Source organism: Episyrphus balteatus, chromosome 1 (assembly GCF_945859705.1).
Source record: "Episyrphus balteatus chromosome 1, idEpiBalt1.1, whole genome shotgun sequence".
In the NCBI taxonomy this organism is placed as follows: domain Eukaryota; kingdom Metazoa; phylum Arthropoda; class Insecta; order Diptera; family Syrphidae; genus Episyrphus; species Episyrphus balteatus.
Genome location: NC_079134.1, coordinates 129,785,899 through 129,808,684, shown reverse-complemented (window position 1 = coordinate 129,808,684; position 22,786 = coordinate 129,785,899). Strand labels below are relative to the sequence as shown.

The 22,786-nt window shown below is 29.5% G+C and overlaps 2 protein-coding genes across 2 annotated transcripts; one reads left to right on the top strand and one right to left on the bottom strand.

The window, feature by feature from the left end:
- The first annotated feature begins 10,027 nt into the window (after positions 1–10,027).
- Positions 10,028–10,965, top strand: LOC129917112 (ribonuclease P protein subunit p25-like protein). Its single transcript, XM_055997465.1, has 4 exons — positions 10,028–10,149; positions 10,214–10,395; positions 10,466–10,582; positions 10,656–10,965. The coding sequence occupies exons 1-4, from the start codon at positions 10,054–10,056 to the stop codon at positions 10,888–10,890; spliced, it is 630 nt and encodes a 209-aa protein (XP_055853440.1). The 5' UTR covers positions 10,028–10,053; the 3' UTR covers positions 10,891–10,965.
- Positions 10,966–14,896: 3,931 nt separating this feature from the next.
- LOC129906126 (MOB kinase activator-like 4) lies at positions 14,897–22,786 on the bottom strand. Its single transcript, XM_055981770.1, has 4 exons — positions 22,593–22,786; positions 21,959–22,122; positions 15,755–15,964; positions 14,897–15,672 (listed from the first exon to the last, which is right to left on the bottom strand). Exons 1-4 carry the CDS (start codon positions 22,650–22,652, stop codon positions 15,435–15,437), a joined length of 672 nt encoding a protein of 223 aa, XP_055837745.1. The 5' UTR covers positions 22,653–22,786; the 3' UTR covers positions 14,897–15,434.

The following is a 22,786-nucleotide window of genomic DNA, read 5'->3' as shown; positions in this document are numbered from 1 at the left end:
GGTTATCATTGTCTTGTGTTGTATATCCTGCTCTATTTAATCCTGCTCTAACGATGATGCAAATTCTTACCTATAAATTTGCATCAAGAACTTAGCCGATAAACTCAGGTATGTACTTGTTGATCAATCCGTTCGGTTATATTAGTGACGTATTGTTTTTATTCCTTTTTTTTAAGTAGAAAATCTACTTATTTGAGGTCAGGATATTTCATTTGTTTACGTATCGATTGAAGTGGTGATTACGCTAACAACAAAAACAATTAAGGACATTTTTAAAAAATTTGATTTGAAGAAAGAAAATTCTGCACTCTTTAAAGATTTTTAAGTTATCTGTTTTTAAAAATGTCTTTAATAAATTTATCTTTATTATTTTCTTTTCTATTGCAATTTTGAATTATAATTATTTTACCTAGACCATTTACTCGTTTAAACATATTTATAATATATAAGTTAAAGGAACAAGTTTATTCCAACCCACTTGTTTATTTTCTTCCATTTCTATTATTTCATTTTCTAATTCAACGCACCCGCTAATAAATAATTGTGCCTCAGAAATATAAAGAGTCATCTGTTGATGTCAGGATGTTGTTCGGTTGCATTTTTCCATTCGATTTTCAATTGAAATCAATCTCAAGTGAGTTGCTAGCAATAATAGCTGCTGTATGTATAATGTACGAATATATACCAAGATTTTTTTTTCTAGTGTTCTTCCTCCAGAACCATTTTGCTCCTTGAAATTTTAATTGAGTCCTGATTGTCAATATCATATTCAATGTAGGAAGGGTGATTCTCAATGATTGTTTTTTAATTTATTTTCACGCCGTTTAAATTGTTACCTTAACTTTTGCCTTAGGGCATAATTTAATTATATTATTATTTCTTAGAATCTGGAAAAAATAAAATTGCATAGTTGTTGGGTGGTAGGTGTTCTTGGTTTTATCCATCAAGCAGTTTAAAGGTGTGAACAATGTTTCGTTTCTGTGAACTATGACCTATTTAATTGAAATTGACAGTAGGTACTTTTTTTTTAAGTGAATAAAGGTACCTAGTTGATTTGAAACAAACTATGGTTGGATTATGGATTTTTGTTTTTTTTTTTTTTTTTCAAATTCTTTGTTTTACCCAACGGATAAAATCCCTGATAAGCAAAAATTATTATAAGTGCTTAAAAAAAGTCACTGGTCTTTGTTAATGTTTTATATTATTTCATGACTAGCGAGTGTTAAGAAAATTTTTGATTGATTTGAATTGTAATTTGTTGCAACAAAAGTTTGATTCTAAATAAAATTTATGTTAGTAGACAATCATTATGGAACATTTTATATGATTTCTTGTTATTTCAAATGAAATTTTGAACGAAAAATACTTTATCTGAAGTATTATAGAGAAACACATAAAAACTTTCTTAGCAGGTTTTCATCAACATATAAATTCCAGTTTTAAAAATAAACAACTATAAAAATAATTTAAACCAAAATATACACTCACTTTAAGTTAATTCGGGAACAAAAAAAAAACTAAAAAATTTTAAATCGTATCTTAAAAAAAAATTCAAAAACATAAAATTTGTTTTTATATCTTGAAAAAATCGTCCATTTTTCAACAAAAAAAAAAAAGTTAGTACATATATGTACACTAGGGTGTCCGTTATTTCCCAAAGTGATGTTTTCGGGGGAGACACCCCCCAGATCGAAAGTTTAGGGCCTAAATAAGGGGAAATTAGCAAAAAAAATTTTTTGGAGGTCATTAACCCGTGCCTCTAAGGTCATACTTTCCCCATACAAATTTGTATGGGAAATTTTTAACTCATACATAAAATTTTTTTTTCTCTCGAGTTAATAAATCATCTATTTTTAAAAGGGAGCGGTACGATTGATCGCAAACTCAAATCTCTTACAACAAAATCTCGCATTTTTGAAAAAATCACGCAAAGCAAAATTTCGCATTTTTAACATCTCACATAACAAAATCTCGCATTATCAAAATCCTGCATATTAAAATCTCGCATTTTAGAAAAAATCTCGCAAGTTCATTTAATTCTTGCTATATCAAAATCTCGCATAAGAAGAATTAGTGTAGAGCGTAAAGTATCTTCAATTTAAATGGCTTTTTTGGCAGCAAAATGTATAAGCAACAGATTAAATGAAAAGAGAAGGTCGAATACGACAAGTTCACATGCATTAAGTCCTTTTGACTCCAACATTCAACAGTTGACCCTGAACACTTTAAAAAACTGGCATAGGCGCCTGACAGATAACAAACCTTTTCTTTTTCTATTTATCTCTTCAAAACAAAACGAAAAAAAAACAGAAGAAGGATGTTCTGGGCTTTCCTAAGCTAGCAACATCATGTAGGTTTATAATCTCAAATTGAAATAAAATTTTTATTAATTCGCGCGCGCGAATTAATAAATATTTTATTTCAATGCGAGATTATAAATTTCGAGATTTTAGTTTGCGAGATTTTAATGTTGCGAGATTTTGGTAAACGAGATTTTGAAATTGCGAGATTTCGATAAAAAAGATTTCATTTTAAGATGCGAGGTTTTAAGAACAAGATTTTAAAATGCGGTCAATCGTACCCAACCCTTTTAAAAATGTTTGTTGATTCTGGTTGGAAAATAGTTCCTTTAAAAGATTACATTCAAAATTTCCCGTTAAAAAATTTTTTTTATATTTTATTTCGGTTTTTAAAATTATTAGCTGTTTTTGTAGTTTTTGCTTTCACCTATCACTACGGTGACCATATTTCTGGAAGCGAAACCCGGGACAGATAAAAAATTCGTTGGATCGTTTTGAAAATATTGATTTTTCAAAAAAACTAAATTTTTTTAAATGAGTTTTCATAATTTTTTTTATTTTGATATCAAGATTTCCTAAACTATTTTATGGGAGCGTTTTTGTTGAAATCATTTAAGTCGTTTACGAAGTCAGAAATCAAGAAAATGGTTTTATAATAATGTCTGTTAATAACTTCTAAAAAAATATATTTTTTTAATCAAAATCGGGAGAGCTGTTTTTTAACATTTTAATTTTATTTTAAATGATTTTAAAATTTTATGATCTTTAACACAACTTTTAACATGTTCTTTATTCGAAAACATTTTACCTAGTGTAGCAACTGACAAACAGAAGCTGGAACTTAATAACTGACGAACATTAAAAAAAAAAATAAAGCATACTCTAGATGCGAAACGAAAATTCTCATACAAAACCAGCACAAAATTTTGCTTTTCGTTGCACAGTACACAGCTTACGTAACAAAATTCTTACCTGTGCTAGAATATATGGAGATTTTTCAATCGTTTGTCACTCCCATTTATTTGTCGACAATTTTTCTTGCAGCGAAAGTTTTTTGACTTTGGAGACCTAGAACAATTTTCGTTTTGCTTCAGCTGCGTACTATGCTTAATGCTTTATCCGAAAAATTAGAAAAATTTTAATTTCCAGCCACTGTTTTCTTGTTTTTACAAAGTATTTAAAATAGTGAATACAAAAATCAGAGAATGTCCAAATACGGGACAATCACGGGACAAATAACAAAATACGGGACGCTTATACGTCCCGGGTTTCTTAAATAAAAACCAGGGACAAGCTGTAGAAATACGGGACAGTCCCGGGTAAACCGGGACGGATGGTCACCGTACCTATCACATAATTTTAAATGCAGTTTTATTGGTTTTTAATTCTTTTCAAATATTGCATTCAAAAATTTGTGTATAAATCAAAAATTTTAATTTTTTTAAATTTTTTTTGAAATTTTTGCCGTTGCTAAATTCCCTGTATTTAGGCCCTAAACTTTCGATCTGGGGGGTGTCACCCCCGAAAACATCATTTTGGGAAATAACGGACATTAATGTACACATGTATGCCATTAAAAAAAAAAATAGTTGATAGACACATAAAAACAAACGTTCAAAGTAAAATAGTCGGAAAAAGTTGTCTTCTTCGAGCTCAATGCGAGGGGTACTTTTGCTAACAAAGTTTTTGATGAAAGAATGGCATTTCCAAAACCAGACTTTTTTAAGTCAATCCGCTATTTAACCCTTTGCTTCCTAGTGGTTTCAACATGAAACTACCTACTAATTACTTTGTTAGTGTTTTTTTACTAAAAAATGGACTTCTCCTTTTGTACTCTCAGCTCAAAACATTCCTTATACAATGTTATTACTAGTACAATCATTATTTTTTCATTTTAGTGTGTAATTAGAAAATATCAAAACTTTTTTCAAAATATTTGTATTTTTTTTCCGGGAGCAAAGGGTTAAAGTGAATTCCTCAAAATGCGTCTATTTTTTTTTTATTTTTTGTCCATTTGTGGTAAATTTTAAATAGTATAATTATATTTTTGTGTTTTCATATTTAGTAATTTATAGTTTCCCGCTATAAATTCAGTTCTCCACAGATTTTTTAACAGACACACCGAAATTATGACTTGCAACAGAAGATGCACTAATTTCAATGTTTAGTTCCGCCGTTTTGCTCACTTTTTTACAAATCGGAGCCTTAACAAGTCTGTCAGTTTTATGCGTGCTTGAAACACGTAAAATGCATTACCTTACCTTCCCAACATTGAAAAAGAGGTGCAGCTTCGAAAGTCCACAGGCCAAAAGTCCATAGTGGACTATTGGCTTACTTGTGTGGGTCATAGATCCATAAATCAATTATGGACTTACAACCCACCCAAGTAGGTCAAAAGTTCACACAAAATTCCTGTGGACTTTTGGCCCATCGATTAAAAATTTATAACCATTAAGGAAAGCAAAAATTTATTATGCGGCTGAGTTCTCATATTCTAATTTTTTTTTAGCAATATCTCTCCAAAACATTTATAAAAAAAAGTGATCAAATATCTTTTAAATTCGAGTGAATTTTAGAAAATTACTTTAATAAGTATTCAAAACTGGAACAATCGTCAATTTTCGAAAGTTTCTTCATTAAATGTGCAATTGGTGTCATGAAATTAGTCCAAGTGAAATAAGGCCAACTATCAAAAATTTGTTTTCAAAAAATTTCTTCTTTAAACAAATTTTTTTTTTAATCCAAAAATTAAAAGTGAATAAACAAAAGATCGTATTTCCATCTAAACAAATTATACAGAAATCGCAAAAAACTGTGTCAAAATATATCCGATTTGAATGAAATTCAGCTTTTGCAGGCTAATTTTTTTATAAGAAATAAGGTGTTTTAGCAGTTTCCATTGAAGACAAATTGTGTAATTTGGACTAAGTCTTAAAAACCCGATTTTATAAAAAAAGTGGAAAACATGAAAAGTGGAAATACATTCTCAAATGTGTTTTATTTCTAATACAGACTTACAAACAGACAGACAGGATTGCGAGACCCATTTTTGTGGAATTTCCTATCATCGTTATGTCCAGGGCCTGATCTAGCTTTCTTGCCGCTCTGGGAAAAAGTATTATTTGTCGCACTTTAAAATCACACCTTGAAAGGCATACAAAAATTATCGCAACCGAATGTATGTATGTATTGTTGGTATAATATTCAAATAATATTAGTCTCTTAAATACCTATAAATTAACAGTATGCTTTTTTAAAAAAATTGTCTGAACCTACTTAATGCATTAAAAAAAAACTATTTTATTATTCATACATGGAGAAAAATGACATGCTACAAACAAATGGAATCTGCATTTAACTGAGCTGATTTCTTCATTATTTTTTCCACCGCACCGTTTTCAATAGGCTGACAATCTTCTTTTTAAATTAAGGTGAACATCCTTTAAATTTTGATTTCAATACGAATGCACATAAAATTTTTAGGAAATCACTTCATTCTTACCAGCACACCTTATTTTTTAATAAAAAAATTCGTATTAACAAAAAAAATGGAGTTCACTTTGACTTTAACAGAGTTTAAATTATAACTTTTAAAGAAAAAAACAAAAATAATTTTCTTAGAACGCAAAAAACGCAGTTATTAAAAAAAAACAACACTATAATTCTGTCTTAAAAAATAAAAAAATTCAGGTTATACTCCAGTCAAAGCGTCGGAAAAAAGGGCCTCACCTTGCGATGAGAGGCACTGTCTGTTTTTATTTCATGGATCGATGGGGGTATATTTAAAAGACTTAAACCCAATTTCTCACCACCTGATCATTCTTTTTAGCGGAGTTATTCACAAAAATGCATTTTTTGGGATATTTTACTTCTAAGCTAATATCTTTGCTCCAGATTATCGCAGACCAAAAAATAAACATACATTCTCTTCCTTATAATATTTTCTATCGTTGTATGTAATTTCATTGTATTTGAGTGAGTAAATATAAAATGGCAGCCATTTAAAGTCAAATTCTTGTTGTTAAAAAACACATTTTTGTCATTATTTCGAAAAAAGCTTATATTATGATTGACATTTTTCTAACCTATTTTGTAGCCCTGTTCATGTCCTGCATTTTACAGAAAAAATCAGCTCTTTATCACCAAAGATGGCCGAGCTATTGATAAATGAACGCATGCAAAACCGGTGCGAAAACACCCAAAAATATCGTTTTTTGGGAATAACTCGACTTCAGAATGTCCTACGGCAAAAAATAAAGCAATGAATTGTTCTTTACAACATTTTCTATCAATTTAGTGCACAATCTTTTTGTTGAAACAAATAAAAAATAAGTAATATTAAGTCAAAGTCGTTTTTTTGTTTAGCAAACTCTTGCCTTATTATTTTGCAAACGGTGCGAGTATTGGCTAAGAAAATAAAATATTATTGTAGTCCTTTAAATTATCTACAATTTAAAAAAAAAATTAGCTCTCTACGACCCACACGAGCCGAGAAATTAATTTTTTAAAAAAGGTTCAAATGACCAACGAAAAAACATAAGACAAATTCTCTTATAACAAGAAACAATGAAAACAACCCTCTCACTGAGAACTAGTATTCGAATCATAAACAAGGGAAATTTTTTTGAATTTTCGTACGGATTAATGCTTTCTTAAAATTATAATAACTCGGCTCCCGTGGGTCGTAGAAAGCTAAATTTTTTTTTTAAATGTAGATAATTTAAAGGACTACAATAATATTTTATTTTCTTAGCCAATATTCGCACCGTTTGCAAAATAATAAGGCAAGAGTTTGCTGAACAAAAAAACGACTTTGACTTAATATTACTTATTTTTTATTTGTTTCAACAAAAAGATTGTGCACTAAATTGATAGAAAATGTTGTAACGAACAATTCATTGCTTTATTTTTTGCCGTAGGACATTCTGAAGTCGAGTTATTCCCAAAAAACGATATTTTTGGATGTTTTCGCACCGGTTTTGCATGCGTTCATTTATCAATAGCTCGGCCATCTTTGGTGATAAAGAGCTGATTTTTTCTGTAAAATGCAGGACATGAACAGGGCTACAAAATAGGTTAGAAAAATGTCAATCATAATATAAGCTTTTTTCGAAATAATGACAAAAATGTGTTTTTTAACAACAAGAATTTGACTTTAAATGGCTGCCATTTTATATTTACTCACTCAAATACAATGAAATTACATACAACGATAGAAAATATTATAAGGAAGAGAATGTATGTTTATTTTTTGGTCTACGATAATCTGGAGCAAAGATATTAGCTTAGAAGTAAAATATCCCAAAAAATGCATTTTTGTGAATAACTCCGCTAAAAAGAATGATCAGGTGGTGAGAAATGGGGTTTAAGCCTTTTAAATATACCCCCATCGATCCATGAAATAAAAACAGACAGTGCCTCTCATCGCAAGGTCAAATGACGCTTTGACTGGAGTATTAATTGTTTTTTATTAAAAAAACAAATAATACAGTCAAATAAGGTGAAAAAAGGTGTAAACCTCGGAATGAATGCTAATAGACATTTTTTTGCTCAATATCTTCGTTTTGGCATTCTATAACATACCTCAAAGGTCTAGACAAATCTCATGACCGCAAGTCGCGATTTTCAAGATCAAAGCGCGAAATGAAGATTTTCAAAATTAACAATAATAGACGATAGTATTATATACACATATGATACATGACATCGAGGTATTTTTTAATGCTGATGCCAAAATATCTAAAATCAAGACAATCTGTCGTCTCTGAAAAAAAGTTATAACTGTTTTTCATCTATCAACCCATATTATTATAACAGTTTCAAACTTACAACCGAAACACCCTTAAAAGTTATGGTAGAGAGACCAAATTTTGCATGAAGGTTTTCATATCCATTACAATGCACAACAAAATTAAAGTTTTTGTATGGTGAATAAACCAAACAATACTTTTCCAAAGGTTTTTGATGTGCTGAGCTCGAATCCGAATTCAGAAATATTCTATCAGCTCCCGTTTTTAAAATATTACCTTTAGAAAATACAAAAACACCTGATTCTGAAGTTATGCTGCATTGTGAGGGAATTTTTTCAACACTCTTTTTGAAGGTTTGTATAAAGAATTGCTTTTCTTCTTTAAAAATCTGTTTAAATCTTTGCGATATCTTTTTTATAATCCGAGATATTGTAATTTGAAGTTACTGCAGTTTGAAATAACGTTATTGATAAAATAAGCCAAAACACACGTACTTAAACTTAAGATATCTCGGATAATAAAACAGATATCGGAAAGATTTAAACAGATTTTCAAAGAAGGAAAACAGTTCTTATAGAAACCGTTAAAAACTGTTTTGAAATAAGGTACCTCACATCATAGCATAACCTCAAAAACAGCCAAAACACGCTTTTTTCGCAAATTATTACGGCAATATTTCAAGAATCAAGATTGATAGAATATTTCTGACTTCATATTCGAGTTAAGCATACCAAAAACTATTGGAAAAGTATACTTTGGTTTATTCATAATAAAAATAGTCAAATTTTGTTGACCAGAGCTATCAGCCAAAAAAAGTGTTTTTGCATTTTCTAATGGCAATATTTCAAAAACTAGAGCTGATAGAACATTTTCTGAAACCGGATTCGAGTTCAGCACACCAAAAACCCTCGGAAAAGTATTGTATAGTTTATTCATCCAAAACCTTGTTGTGCAGTGTTATCATTAAGAATCAAAACAATGCAATGAAAAAAACATTCATATCTATAAAAAATTGGTATTTTTTGAGAAAAGTGGAAATTTTGGTACAATCTTGAAATTAGTGCTCATACTTTATTTTTGACTTGACTTTATTTTTGTCATTAGATTCAGCATTAAAAAATACCTTGAAAACATGTGTCATATGATGATATTCGACAAACATTTTTTTTTCAGTATATTTTTTACCTTCACCCCCTCCCTCTTGTCCGCGAAAAAACACCCTTCCACCCAACTTTTTTGTATAGACTTTTTATGTACTTGGTTTTTATCCCAAAAGCAAACTTTTTGCCAAGTTTTATGAGTGTAACAATTTTTTTTTTTTTTTTTTTTTTCTTGATTTTGTGTACTATTTTACCTGTACTATAATTTTGAGGCCTAATTTTGTTTAATACAAACCACAGATGTAAAGATTTAATAATCAAGTCTTGTAGGCATCACAGGTTTTAACTAGAACGAATCATAACAAACCTTAACTATTCCTTATTATCAATTTGCAAGACCGTTCAAACCCACGCAAACGTATAAATGTAAGGCCTGAAAAGTTCTTCATTCAAATTCCTATATCTAAACTGAAATTATGAAACTCTCATAAAAAAAAAAACAATAAAAAATAAAACCAACTAGAAAACATCACTAACGTCATCATCATCGACATCAATAGGAATGAAACTTGAATCCTACACACTTCGAAATTCCTAACAAAAATACTTCCTTTCGATCCCTTCCCTCATTTGTATACATATAAAAATAGGAATTCCTTATCGAATGAACTTTTACTCGAATGTCGGATCTATGAGAGTGTATCATCCCTTTCTATGTAGAATTCATGTCACGTTTTTGCGAATTAATGAACTTTAAATGACTTGATAAACAAAAAAAAATTCCATAAAACTAAAAAGAAAGAAACTAATAAATCAATGGGTAATACATTTTATAATACAACTCCATCTTTTTTTTTCTTGTTTCTTTACAGTTTTTGTTTTTTTTGAAAAACCAGCTTAAAAATGATGCACTATCGAAAAGGCGAGAATGTCGAAGAAGAGATATCAAAGGAGAATTTACCATTTGATAACCTCCCTAAGGATTTTCTATGGATGCATGTAAGTTGTATCTATTTTTTTTTTAAGATATTAGCATCTCTTTAAGATAAAATTTATTACCCAGGTTAAAGGCGGCACCAAAGTCTCAAATGTAATCGATTATGCTAAAAAGTCCCTCGACAAAGCCGAACATCGTACGTTGGTGTGGTCGGGATATGGAGGTGGCATTGTCAAGACGATATCATGTGCGGAAATCCTTAAACGTAGTTATCCACTTCATCAAATTACTCGGTTGACTTATAAGAAGTTAGTGAAATTTAACATGTAATTGTCTTAACAGAATAATCATGTTGTGCTTTTTAAATTTTTTTTATAGAATTGAAGAACATTGGGAGCCACAAATGGAGGGTTTAGAACAAATTGTTGCCAATCGACAAATACCTTGTATTCATATTCTGCTCACACTTGATGAGGTCGATGATAACACCACTGGGTATGTTACTTATTTAATATTTAGCGTCATGTTTGTGTATCTTATAAATTTCTCTGTTAAATATTTCTTTTAGCCTTCAAAAGAGTGGAACCAAAACATGTTTTTGGGTAGAACGTCCTGCAAACAATTCAAGATCATCTAATCAACCAAGTGGATCTGGCCGAAATAGAAATGACCAAGGAAGACAAAGATATGGAAATCAAAATAAGAATTCGAAAAATCAGAATAAACCAAATCAAAATAAGCCACCCCACCAACATCAACAACGAAAACCTAAACCTCAAAATGCTGAACCAATGGAGTCGTAGGGCTTGAAGATTTTAGAATAAGTCTGTAAGGAATACAAAAGATTTTATGTAAAGTGTAGTTTTTTGGTTAAAAAAAAAAGTAATACAACTTCAATTTTTTTTATGTGAAAATTATTAAATATACATAATATGAAAAGAGTGCTTTTACATTTAATTATTTTTGGAAGCCTTCGGTCTTTGTATATTTTTCACACAATAGCAATAAATTTGGAAAAAAAATGTACGTGCGTACATGGACATTACATTTGTATTGCAATTAAATAAAAGTACGTATACGCCACAGTGAACAAAAAATCATCAATTATTCTTGCCTTATGGCTTGACCACACCGAAAAGGCATGCGGTCGCGGTATGGGTAATTATATGAAAAAGTTCCAAACTCGAATGTCAACGCTTAGGTGTGGAATTTTTTCTGGTACTTTGATCCGAAAATATCTGCTATCGATTGGAATTAACTCAGCAACCAGATCCCAAAGTAACATTTAGTTTTCATTAATTAATAGAGCTTAAAGAGACCTTAAAAAAAAAAATTATTTGTAATTCTTCGACCTAAATTAATAGTTTATTATGAACTCTTGTTTTGGATCAAAAAATCTTGATAAATCGGGAAACGTTTAGTGGTCTTGTGCTCCGATTTCTTAACTGCATCAATTTTGGTATTAAAATTCACTAAAAATCGGTCGGATATAAATTTCTGAAAATTTAAAAACAAAAAATTTTACTTGCTAAACAAAAAGAAATTATTAAAATTACGAAAAAAAAACAGTGTTATTTTGATTACATACATAAATGTTTATTATCATTGTTCATTTAATAATTTGCCTTAAATTATTGAGTGTATAATAGATTTTTTTGTTTTATTATTTTTTTATTATTTCAATATTCATCTCATGTTTATGTAACCATTATATATATTCTTTCAGAGGATCCATACAGTTTATTTTGTTGTTGTTGTTTTATTTTATTTTTTTTATTTGTATTGTTTAATTTCCAATGGAGCCCTTAATTAATAATTTCTGTGTAATTTAAACAAGAAAATACATAGAACCCTAACACAATTCGAATACAACTTTTGTTTTTTTTTTCTACAAAACTACACAAGCAAGTAAAAATTATAAATTGAAAATGAAAAACAAACAACTAGGCGAACTACATAAAATTTTACTTTCAATATAAAGCTACAAATCATGAAAAGTAAAATATTTTTGTTTATTTTATTTAAATTAACAACAGATTGTCACCATTAACCGAGTTAAGAGGGCTCCACAATCAACACCAATCAGCTTTTTTATTCCTTCATTTAAATAATCGTTTGCAAATATTTTATTTATTAGTAGAATTTTTAATATAACGATACAAAAAATGATGTTATTATTTTTTTTTTTTTAATATCCAGTTTTGTTTTATATATTTTATATACAAAATGCATAAATGTTTATATTAAAATTCCTATAAATGGATTGAATTATATTAAAATTTCAAAAAAAAAAAAAATCATTGCTTTTATTTGGAAAAATTTTTATTTATTTTCTTATTTTGGTTATATTTTTCAGTTGAATGGTGTGTAATCGTTTGAAATATGAATTTATTGATAAAATTTATTAATCAATTCAAGAAATAATAGTTAATAAATAACTCAATTGATGAAAGCCTTGAAAGTGAATAGTATTTTTTGCACTGTCATGTTAAGCTCAGCATCTTTTTTTATAAATTAAAACTTCTATCAACTTGTTTATGAAATATCACAATTTCAGTGGTATGGATTGATAAATTTAACCAAATACAGTAGATTTTCATACAAATTAATAAAAAAATTAATAAAATTTCAGTTATCTTCAATATCTTCCTCGTGGTGAATCACAATAGGGTTGATTTATTTGCCACTTGTGATGTGAATAGCAAGAGAAATTATCCATATCAGTTTATTGATGAATGATGATTCCAAGTAAGACCGATCGAAAAGCAAAGAATCAGGAATGGCTACAATTTTATATTATCAACTTTAGAAAAAATTACATAAGTCCAGTCAAATTAGCAAAAATAGCTAAATTAATTAGGTAAAAGGTGAAAATTGGTGGAGACCTAAATTGAAGCATACTATTGAACATAGTAAAAGTCCTGACCACTACATCTAGGGCCGGATCGCATATTGGCAAAAAGAGGCGCCAATCCAGTTTTTGTTTTTATCATTATATCTCTTTTATTTGCGATCCGATCGCAATAAATTAAGCTAACATTTCATATGACTTTGGCCCTTAATGCGAATGTCGGTTGTCTATCGATATACGACTTTTGTCGATTATCGAAAATGACTTTTGGTATTGTGAATCTCTATCGATAGACGACTTTTGTCGAAAATCGATCATCGAAAATGGTCGATCTTTCTCGTTTACAATTTTGCTATCGACTCAAATCAAGTTCATAGTTCATAATAGCATATATTTTTGTCGAAAGAGGTACACAATACCAAAACAGATATTTATCGATTCCATCGACTTTTATCGCATCGAAAGTTGAACGACATCGACACTCGCAATAAGGGCTTTTGTATTTTTTTGAAGAAAATTCTTAGGAAGCTTCATGAACGAAAAAAATTCCTACCATTTTCTGTGAAGAATAAAGAAAACCCATATTAGTATCATCATTCAATGGAAAACGTTAAGAAATTTCGAACGTTACTGATATTACGAAATACTAAAATAAAATACGTTAGAAGATAGGTCAAATGACTGATATCATATATTTTTCCCAGATCTTTGTTCGAATTTTTTTCATAACTGAACATTTTCTTATCTTCTTTTTCCTTTATCGGCGCTATTGTATACTCGAAGTCGAGGGGTTCATAACTCTACCACGTTTCTGCTTCACACTAATGATCCGACTGTGGGGAGAAAAAATGCCAAGCCAAACTTTAGCAGGATCTGCGCAAAAGCTTATGACTTCACTTCTGACTTTGCAAATTGTCGATATTATTAAGAGACTATGTTTAAGGAGCTCCTGCAGCTTTACTAGATAAACATTGTGTGCTCTGTCAAGTATTTATCTGTTTTCGCATGCCCGGTTGCGTCGTTATCTTTCGGGGATGAAATCGAAATGTAGCTTCAGCGCGCAAACTTAACAAAGAAGTCCTAGACCCTTAAATGGCATTTATTTAATTCTTTTAAGAACTTTTTTTTATGATTTTAACAATAAAAACTTTTATTTTGTGTGGGTAATTTGTTTCTTGAAGAATTTCCCTAACGGTTGGAATTATTAAGCTGTGTTCAATATGATCAACTGTTTCGCATTTGAATTTTCGGCTAGTATTAGTATGTCTCTGAGTAAAATAAAAGTTTTCTTCTGTTCAGTTAGAATAAAAAGGAAAGCTTTTTCCCAATCTCCAAGTATGATCGAGCATCTTTGTTGTTTTAGTGACTCTCGGCCATTTATAGTGAATGCGTTTACACTCCGGCTTTCGACTTCTTCGATTCCCATTAACCAAGGGTATTGTAAAGGTCGATCCAAAAAATATTGATTTTTTATGCAACTGATATGTTTTGGATTTAGAATCAGAGTTGCTGCAAAAGATAGTTCGACTGCATTTAAAATTATTGTTTTGGTAGCGCTTACTGTTGGAGTTTTCAATTTTTTTAATGAAACACTTTCTTCCGTCCCTTTTTTTTGTATTGAAGAAGCTGTTCTCTATTGAGGAAAAATTGTACTACATTGCGAAATGAGTGAACTTAAACTTTGCAAAATAAAATAAGAAAGTATGTATGTACTGAAACGCCCATCATCTACTAAACTCCTGTGACTCAGAAAAGACAACTTATAAATATAACTTCAAAACAATAGCTAATAAGCAATATCGTACATTTTTAGTCAAATCTGAGTCAATGAACAATCCACAACGTTTTGCATTGGTAACAAACAAAACAAAACTAAAAAACAAAAAACAAAAGAAATGCATAATGTATGAAAATTGAAAAGATTTTGTATGTGTGTTTGTGTGCAAACTAACTACTAATTATTAATAAAAATAATTAATTTGTATAATAATCAGAATAATAATAATACAATACAATGGGTTAATGGTGTACATAAGTAATAATAAAATGAGTTGTTAAAATATTTGTTTCTTTAAGCTTCATTTCATCTAAGAAAACATCGTCCTCCTTTTTTTCCATTGAAGTTCATAAAGATGTCTCACGAAAGTTCCTTTTTCATTTGTTTTTAATTTTTTTTAAGTTTAAAATTTGTATATTTTGTCATTAATTTATTTTATGTTGTTTTTTTTTTCCTTTTATCAACATTAAAATTTTTACTTAATTTTGGCTAAATAAATTGCAAAAATTTTCAACAACAGATGTGTTTATGTTGTTTTGTGAAACAAATTAAAACATTGATGTTTTTTTGTTTTCATGAAAACCAATAGCAGGGGATCGGAACTTATTTTTTGTAATTTTAATTTTTTTTTTTTTTTTTTTTGTATTTATTTGATGTTTTTTGTTTTTTTTTTTAATTTTTGTTGTGGTGTTTATTTAAATCAATTATTAAAAAAATGTTTAAGCTTCACTTTCACCAGGCGTTGAATTTTCTTCCTCATTAATTGGGACGATTAGATTCTCTTTTGACATGAGATTGTATTTGGTAACGAAATGCGTAAAACGGTGGCATAAAAATGTCTCAGCCTCGAATTCATCGAATATCCTTCGATGATGGAAATATGCATGCGAAAAAATCCTATACACTCGACGACAAACCGAACTTAATTTAGTAACTGATGATTCTTTTATCGAGACCCTGTGTTTTCAGGAAAGCAAAAGAAAAGTGAAAAGAAAAATCTATTAGTATCGATTGGAACTTTTTAAATGATTTTACTTACCGGCTAGGGAAATATTTATTGCTATTTAATAAACAAGCAGCACCGTCTAATGTGTGACGTGTATAATCAATGGCAGGACATTCTTTTGGTGTTTTATGTGCAGCACATAGAAATATCCATTGTTCGGTTGCTGTCATCTGTGTACATGATGTCGGAAAGCAATTGGTCTGAAGACGCACAGCCAAACCATTCAATTCCATGCAGAATTGCCTATGGAGTAAAAATAAAAATTATCATTTTTTTTTGCTTATTCATGTTTGTTCATTGTCAAAGAACCTAGATAATTAATTTTTCAATGAATTTTTTAATGCATTGGGATGTAATTGGATAAAAAAAAAAAAGTGAGAAGCAGGCTCTCGGAGGCCTCATGGAGGTTAAAAGGAATTTAAAAAAAATACAAAATACAAAATGGATATCATGATGGTGTTTTTGTGCTGTCATTTTTACTAGCCCTGAAAACCTTTCAATGCAATCAATAGAAATCAAGATAGAAGCTATTTATGCGACTTTTATTTGGAGACTTTTTTGTTTAATTTTTTGCTTGTTTGTTTGAATTCAAAACACTACCAAAATAGAGCCGATATGGTTAGTTAAAAAAGCTTATATCTAGAGTTTTATTTATCGTATAGCTGAGATTAAGATTTTCAGACTAAGGGAAAATGACAGAGAACAAGGAGATTGTCGTACGATCAAGGATTGTTAATCCTGCTGTCATACAAAAAGTTTTCATTTCAGCTCCAGTTAATAAGCTGTATATTGTCAAAACTGTACCGTATAAGAATGCTGGACAACCGCGGTGATGTACTTTCTTTCACCTTAGGGGGCATTTTTCTTCACGAAAGATATCAATGTTTTCTGGCCAATTCTTCCATCATATCGCGAATCCAACGATGGCTGGTTTAACAGCGCGTGTAAATGGTCATTTAACGCATTCGCTAGTCTAGTGACTGTAGTCCAAATTTAACTAGCTTTTGGAATGCGAAATTGCACTAAAAATCTAGTCAAACCTAAACTATTATATTTCTCTGATGTAAACATATTATGAAATATAACAATCAATTGTGTCGTGAGAGCTTTAAATTTACTTTTGTTTTCATATATTTCTCCTTCATCTTCAATTTCGTAATTTTTACTATCAATTCCCACCCACCCCATATCATTTTTAAATTTTCTTACACGAAAAACTAACTTTTATTTGATCGAACAACTGCTGATCGTGAAAATGTCAACTAACTTTGAAATTGAAATTTTTACACTACGTCGTCGTAAGGGGGAAATTCAAAACTTTTTTTTTAGTTCTATCCAACCAATCAGAATGACTATTAAGTCACTAGCTAAGTGAATGCGCCCATTGGTATTGCGTCCTATTGACGCAAATTGGACACTAAATCCTGTTCCTGCGTTTGCAGGTCTTTCGTTTATGGGGATTTCGTTTAGTAAAAAAATCAATTTATTTTTTGTCTGTCAAAAAATAGATTTTGACAAATTTGACCACAAATTTTGGCATTGCTATTCGTATCCGCAGTTGGAGTTTACAAGAATTACAACAACAACACGCAGCTGTCAATAAGAATAGAAAGTAAATCAAGTTGCGTATAGAATTTAAAAAAAGTAAACTAGTTTCTTTACTTCTTAATGCGTGTATATACATTTTTGTTGACTGTTGATATTTGGGAATCCTACTGTGGATAGCCTTGCTAATATCATTCTAAAAACACTGAATCTGTTATTAGAGGTTCAACAATTTTGATTTGTCAAAGATTTCTACCGATTCGCAAATCATAATAGGGCCCTTATATACTCGCTTTTTAGAACAGAATTAAGCTTCTTTGAGCTACCAAAATGGTTTTAAAAACATGAAATTTTAAGGGATTTTATTACTCAAAATATTCTAAATATATTTCAATACCTTCAAGTTGTTGCCTTTATTACTTGCTTCATTGTCTTAAAAATAGAATTAAAAATTTTCAATGATAACTGCTTTTTAAGTATAGTGTGGTATATGGACTTTCTTTTCTTATCTCTTATCGGACAATTTTTTCTAAGTAGTTTGCATGTTTCCTTAATTCACAGCAAAATTTTGAAACCGGATTTATGAAATATACCACACCATCGGGTCGAATTACCGCACACGATTACGATCATACGTTAACGTTTTATTTATTGCTCTCTCTATGTAATTAGTAGAAGAAGATAGGGACACATAGCAACCATAGGTTAACGAACATATGTCGTAATTCGACACCTGATTTTTCTATTCGATTCGATTTACATATTTTTTTTTTATTTATTTATTTTTTTTTTCGCGTCAAAACCTACCTAACCACATTCGGTTTAAAAATGAAATGCACGACTGGGTCGCACGAACTTGCTCGTAGAACTAACAACTATTTACATACAAATTTGGAAAATGTACATACAAATAAACTTAAAATTCGTTATTTTAATATAAAAAAACAACTCTTTAAATGAAATTGAGCTCAAAAAAAGTATGCAGTTTAATTTCTTTTATAAAGATGCATTATTAGAAAAAAAATTTTCAAAATCGTTAGAGCCGTTTTTTAAAAAAGAATTTTTTATAAATAATTTTTTGAAAAAAAAAATTTTAATTAATTTGGTAGATATGTCATTTTGTAGAAACTTTGAATCAACACGTAAAACCAATATTAAAAAAAATTCAATGTTACGTTTTCGAAAGTTTGATTAAAAAAAAAATCAATTTTTTTTATATCCAAAAAATTGTTTTTTTTTTTTCAAAATTTTGTTTTTGATTTATATTAAAATTATTTAAATGCTTTTGTATAAAAAAAAAAATCGTTAAAATTGAACTAGTAATTTGGAAGATAATTTGATATTTAAAAAACGGTTCGATTTGAGGTACCGTTAATAACGATTTTTGAAGAAAACTGTTTGCATTATTTAAAAATTTGTACTTGATTTTTTTAAACTTTTCCAAAATTTGTATATATGACAGGTACCGTTAAAAAAATTAATTCCAAAAACCCCTCTGTACAGAATCCAAAAACTGCTACATAGGTACCAAGTTTGAAGTAGATCGGCTCATCCGTTTAGGCTGTGGCTTCTTATAAAGATCGACAGACATCCTGACAGACTGACGGACCATCGAAACCCACTTTTTCGCATTCTCTATCATCGTACTATCATTGAAAATTGTTATCTCAACTTTTTTTTTAATTTTTTTTTTACGAATGCATAACTTGTATAAATACATAATAGTACTTATATCGCAAGTAAAAAGAGATTTTTACAAACTTTTTGCTGATACATAATACATTTTTTTCAGACTTTAAAGAAAGTTTTCTCTCACGATCTTTGGACAACAGAGCGATATCTTATCGTCCCTAAATTCTGAGAGGGTAAATCGGGGTGAAGAATATCTGAATTAGATGGATCCTACAGTGATTTATGTTAACAGTCAGTTGTAATCATCTCTTTTTCAAAACAATTTCGATGCTAAACTTTTTCCTATCGAACCTATCATCTACCTACATGTAAGACTTAGTATGGAATTTTACATTAGGCTTCCTGACAGCAAAAATAAAAATACATGTTCATACTTTTCCTCTGATTCGATCTAAAATAAATTGCACGACTGGGGTCGCACGTACTTGCTCTTATGGTAAAAGTTACTCTAATGTTAAAGTTTTTCATTGAACAAAATAAGGGAAAATTTAAAATTTGATATTTTCACGGAATTTCGTTAGTGGTAAAAAAATATAATATCTGTTTCTATAAATAATTAAATGCCGTTTTAAATGATCTTTTACAAAAAAACTAAGTATGCCATTTTATTTCTAGTATAAAAAGGAATGTTTAGAAAAAAAATTTCGAAAAACGTTAGAGCCGTTTTTTAAAAAAATAATTTTTTATATATAAACACTTTCTAACATTTTTCAAAAAAAAAAGTTGATATGCAATTTTGAATAAATAATTAATTTACACATAAAAACAAAATTTCAAAATTTTTCACCAACTCGTTTCCAAAAAATTGATTTTTCAGAAAAAAATTTTTAAATATTTTTTAAAAATCCATAAATGTGTTTTTTGAAAAATTAAATTTTTTTTTTAAATAATGATTGTTTAAAAGTTTCTATATTAAAAATTTGCTCGAAATCTGTTTGGTCGTTTTTGAGAAATTCATAAATCCAAAAAACCGTTCTATGGCAGGTACCGTTAATAACGGTACAAAAAATATTTTTTTTATTATCAAAGGAGGCTCCTATCTGTAACAGTAAGCAGAAAAATTTTAATCAAAATCGTTAGAGCCGTTTTTGAAATAAATCAACTTTTCTGTTTCCGTTATATGACAGGTACCATTAGTTTTGGTCCTAAAAAAAAAAACTTCAATTTCTCCTCTAGGGAATCACCCAAAACTGTTAACTACCAAGTTTGAAGAAAATCGCTTCAGTAGTTTAGGCTGTAGCTCGAGGTTCTTACAGACAGACAGACAGACAGAATTGCCGGACCCACTTTTTTGGCATTCTCCATCATCGTATTGTCATGTAAAATTGTTATCTCGAGTTCGATTTTTTTTACGAATCCTAAACTTGCCCTATAGTACCTACCTATATCGCAAGTAAAAATATTGGGGAAGTAGGGGCAAGACCGCCTATGGGGGCAAGACGGTTTTTGTACTATGTTGTATGAAAAAATATTAAATTGGCAGGAGTTTTATTATAAAATAAATGACTTCTGGTAAGATTGATTATGTCTGTAAGTATGAGCAAGTTTAGTTGAAATCCTGAAAAGTTATATTAAATTTTGTGGTTTTTCATCAAATCGTCATGTTTTGTGTGAAAAGAAATTTGTACTTTTTTAAATGAAATATTTAAAAGTCTTAACTTTTTCTTTTTTTTTGTAATAAAAGTTGGGAACCGATGAAAATATAGCATACGTTTGTGATTATTGCAAAAAGATTCCAAACTTTAAGATAGAAACGGTTTTATTATCAACAGAAGTTGATAGGGCGGTCTTGCCCCCATGTGGGGGCAAGACGTTTTTTGTTAGATGTTTTTTTCAAAACGTATTATCTTTTGTTCAGTATTTAAAATTTTTTTTTAATGATGAGATTTCCTACAAAAAACATTAAAGATAATGAATAAACACTTTATTTTAATTAAAAGATGTTTTTTATTGGTTTTTAAGACTGTTAAACACTAAAGGGGCGGTCTTGCCCCCACTTCCCCTATATATAGTCTATTTCCAATGAAGCATTATTTAATATTCAAGTAACAATGGATTATACTATATCGCCCACATATCCTTAATTGAATCGTTTATTTGCAAAAAATGATAAGTCCATGATTTTTAATTTTTCAGGAGAAGAAAAAAACGTTCTATTTTCTTTTTATATGCGTAGCAAAATTTATAAAAAATATATTCTGTAGAACTCTTGCCTAGCTACAAAATACCGTTTGGTTTTTAATTTTTGGAGCGATAGTTCAAAAGATAAAAAATAAAAACGCTTTTGGACTTATCATACTTTGAAAATAAACGGATGTGAAATTAGTTTTAAAATCGATATACAATTTTGCTTTTAGCCCCAGTCTATCAAACAATTGTATTAGAGATTAAAATACAATGTCTGGACTATTTATTTAACTTTAAAGTAGCTTTAAACTTAAGATTTTCAATCATTAGTCGAATATAGCATTTAGACAAAAAGAAGCTGTTGTTTATTTTCAAAAGATGATAAGTCTGGGACTTATTCTGTTTTTGATACTAAAAAAATATTTCGCGTAGCTGTAAAATCGGATATAGATGGAGTAGATGCTTCATATTTTGAAGACAGACGTGGTTATCCCTGGAGTACTAATTTAGTCAAAAAAACGAATTTTCATAAAAGGTGGACTTATCATGTTTTGAAAATAAATGATTCAATTATAAAAAGTTATAAGAATAGCAAAATGGACTACAAGGTGAGTGACAAGCGACATTTTAATTTAGTCCCTTCACATTGCTTATTCATGTGTAAGTAAATTTTGAATTCAATATGAGTCGATTATAACCTTCGCTGTTTTTTTCACCCTAATTCTTTCTAACAAAAGAACTTAAATGGTTTCCATTGTCATATATTTTTAAGAAGGTACACAAATATAAAAGTTAAACAAAAATGAGAACAATTTCCTAATTTAAAATTCTCAAGGACTGAAAAAATTAATAAAAAATTAGTTCGATACATACCGCAAATGTTCATATTTCCAGACACCTTCGTCCTGTGCCTCGGGCATTGTTAGAATCAAATCAACATTCGATGGATCTCTCTTGATCAGCTGCTGAATGTATTGCTGCACAGCGAGTGTGCTATCCATTTCATCGAGAGGTTCATCAGGCCAGCGGCAAAAGTCCTTGAAAACGAAGGAAAAAAAAAACAAATTTTAAAATAAAAAAAAAAGATACTTTTGTGATCAATCAGGGAGAAAACATGCGAAGCTGAATGAATACTTTTTTCCACTCATATGGTCAATCAAAAACAAGAGGAATCTCGCTAGATTACAACAACAAAACAAAATTTTAAGGAAAATGGGGGAAAATTTTATTTTTTTTTTATTTCATTTCTCAAGGGTTGACACAACATCTCCTTTTTACCTAGGTGATGGTGGTATATTACTGATTCTCCCACCACCACCCTCCACCACTTTAATAAAAAGTAGCTACACAAATCGAAGACGACGAAAACCAAGCCCCAAAAAAAAAAACTATTACATTGACGCTGGTTTTGCACTTTCACAAATCGATTATCAAAAAAACAATTTGTTTCATTTGAAATTTATAATATACGAATGATAATAGTATTGTGGGAATATAAGAAATATACCTTCGCTTTAGTTCCGGGTCTATTTCTTCGTAAAATAGTCGAGCCGTCGGCCATCTTCATGGTTAATATAAGAAAATCGCTTTGATTTCGTTTTCGATTCGGTTTGGCCAAAAAAAAAAAATTTTTCGTTTAGATGAGGGAAAATTTTATTTGACAATTCGTAGTGAATGTTTTTTTTTACACCTCTCTTTCTA

What these genes read in the sequence shown, in the direction of transcription:
- LOC129906126 (XM_055981770.1), bottom strand. Translation starts at nt 22,652, where the DNA reads ATGAAGATGGCCGACGGCTCGACTATTTTACGAAGAAATAGACCCGGA. An exon ending in TGGAAATATGAACATTTGCG is followed by an intron (nt 15,965 to 21,958) that starts GTATGTATCGAA and finishes TTTACTCCATAG; the next exon opens with GCAATTCTGCATGGAATTGA. An exon ending in AATAAATATTTCCCTAGCCG is followed by an intron (nt 15,673 to 15,754) that starts GTAAGTAAAATC and finishes CTGAAAACACAG; the next exon opens with GGTCTCGATAAAAGAATCAT.
- LOC129917112 (XM_055997465.1), top strand. Translation starts at nt 10,054, where the DNA reads ATGATGCACTATCGAAAAGGCGAGAATGTCGAAGAAGAGATATCAAAG. An exon ending in AGGATTTTCTATGGATGCAT is followed by an intron (nt 10,150 to 10,213) that starts GTAAGTTGTATC and finishes TTTATTACCCAG; the next exon opens with GTTAAAGGCGGCACCAAAGT. An exon ending in GTCGATGATAACACCACTGG is followed by an intron (nt 10,583 to 10,655) that starts GTATGTTACTTA and finishes TATTTCTTTTAG; the next exon opens with CCTTCAAAAGAGTGGAACCA.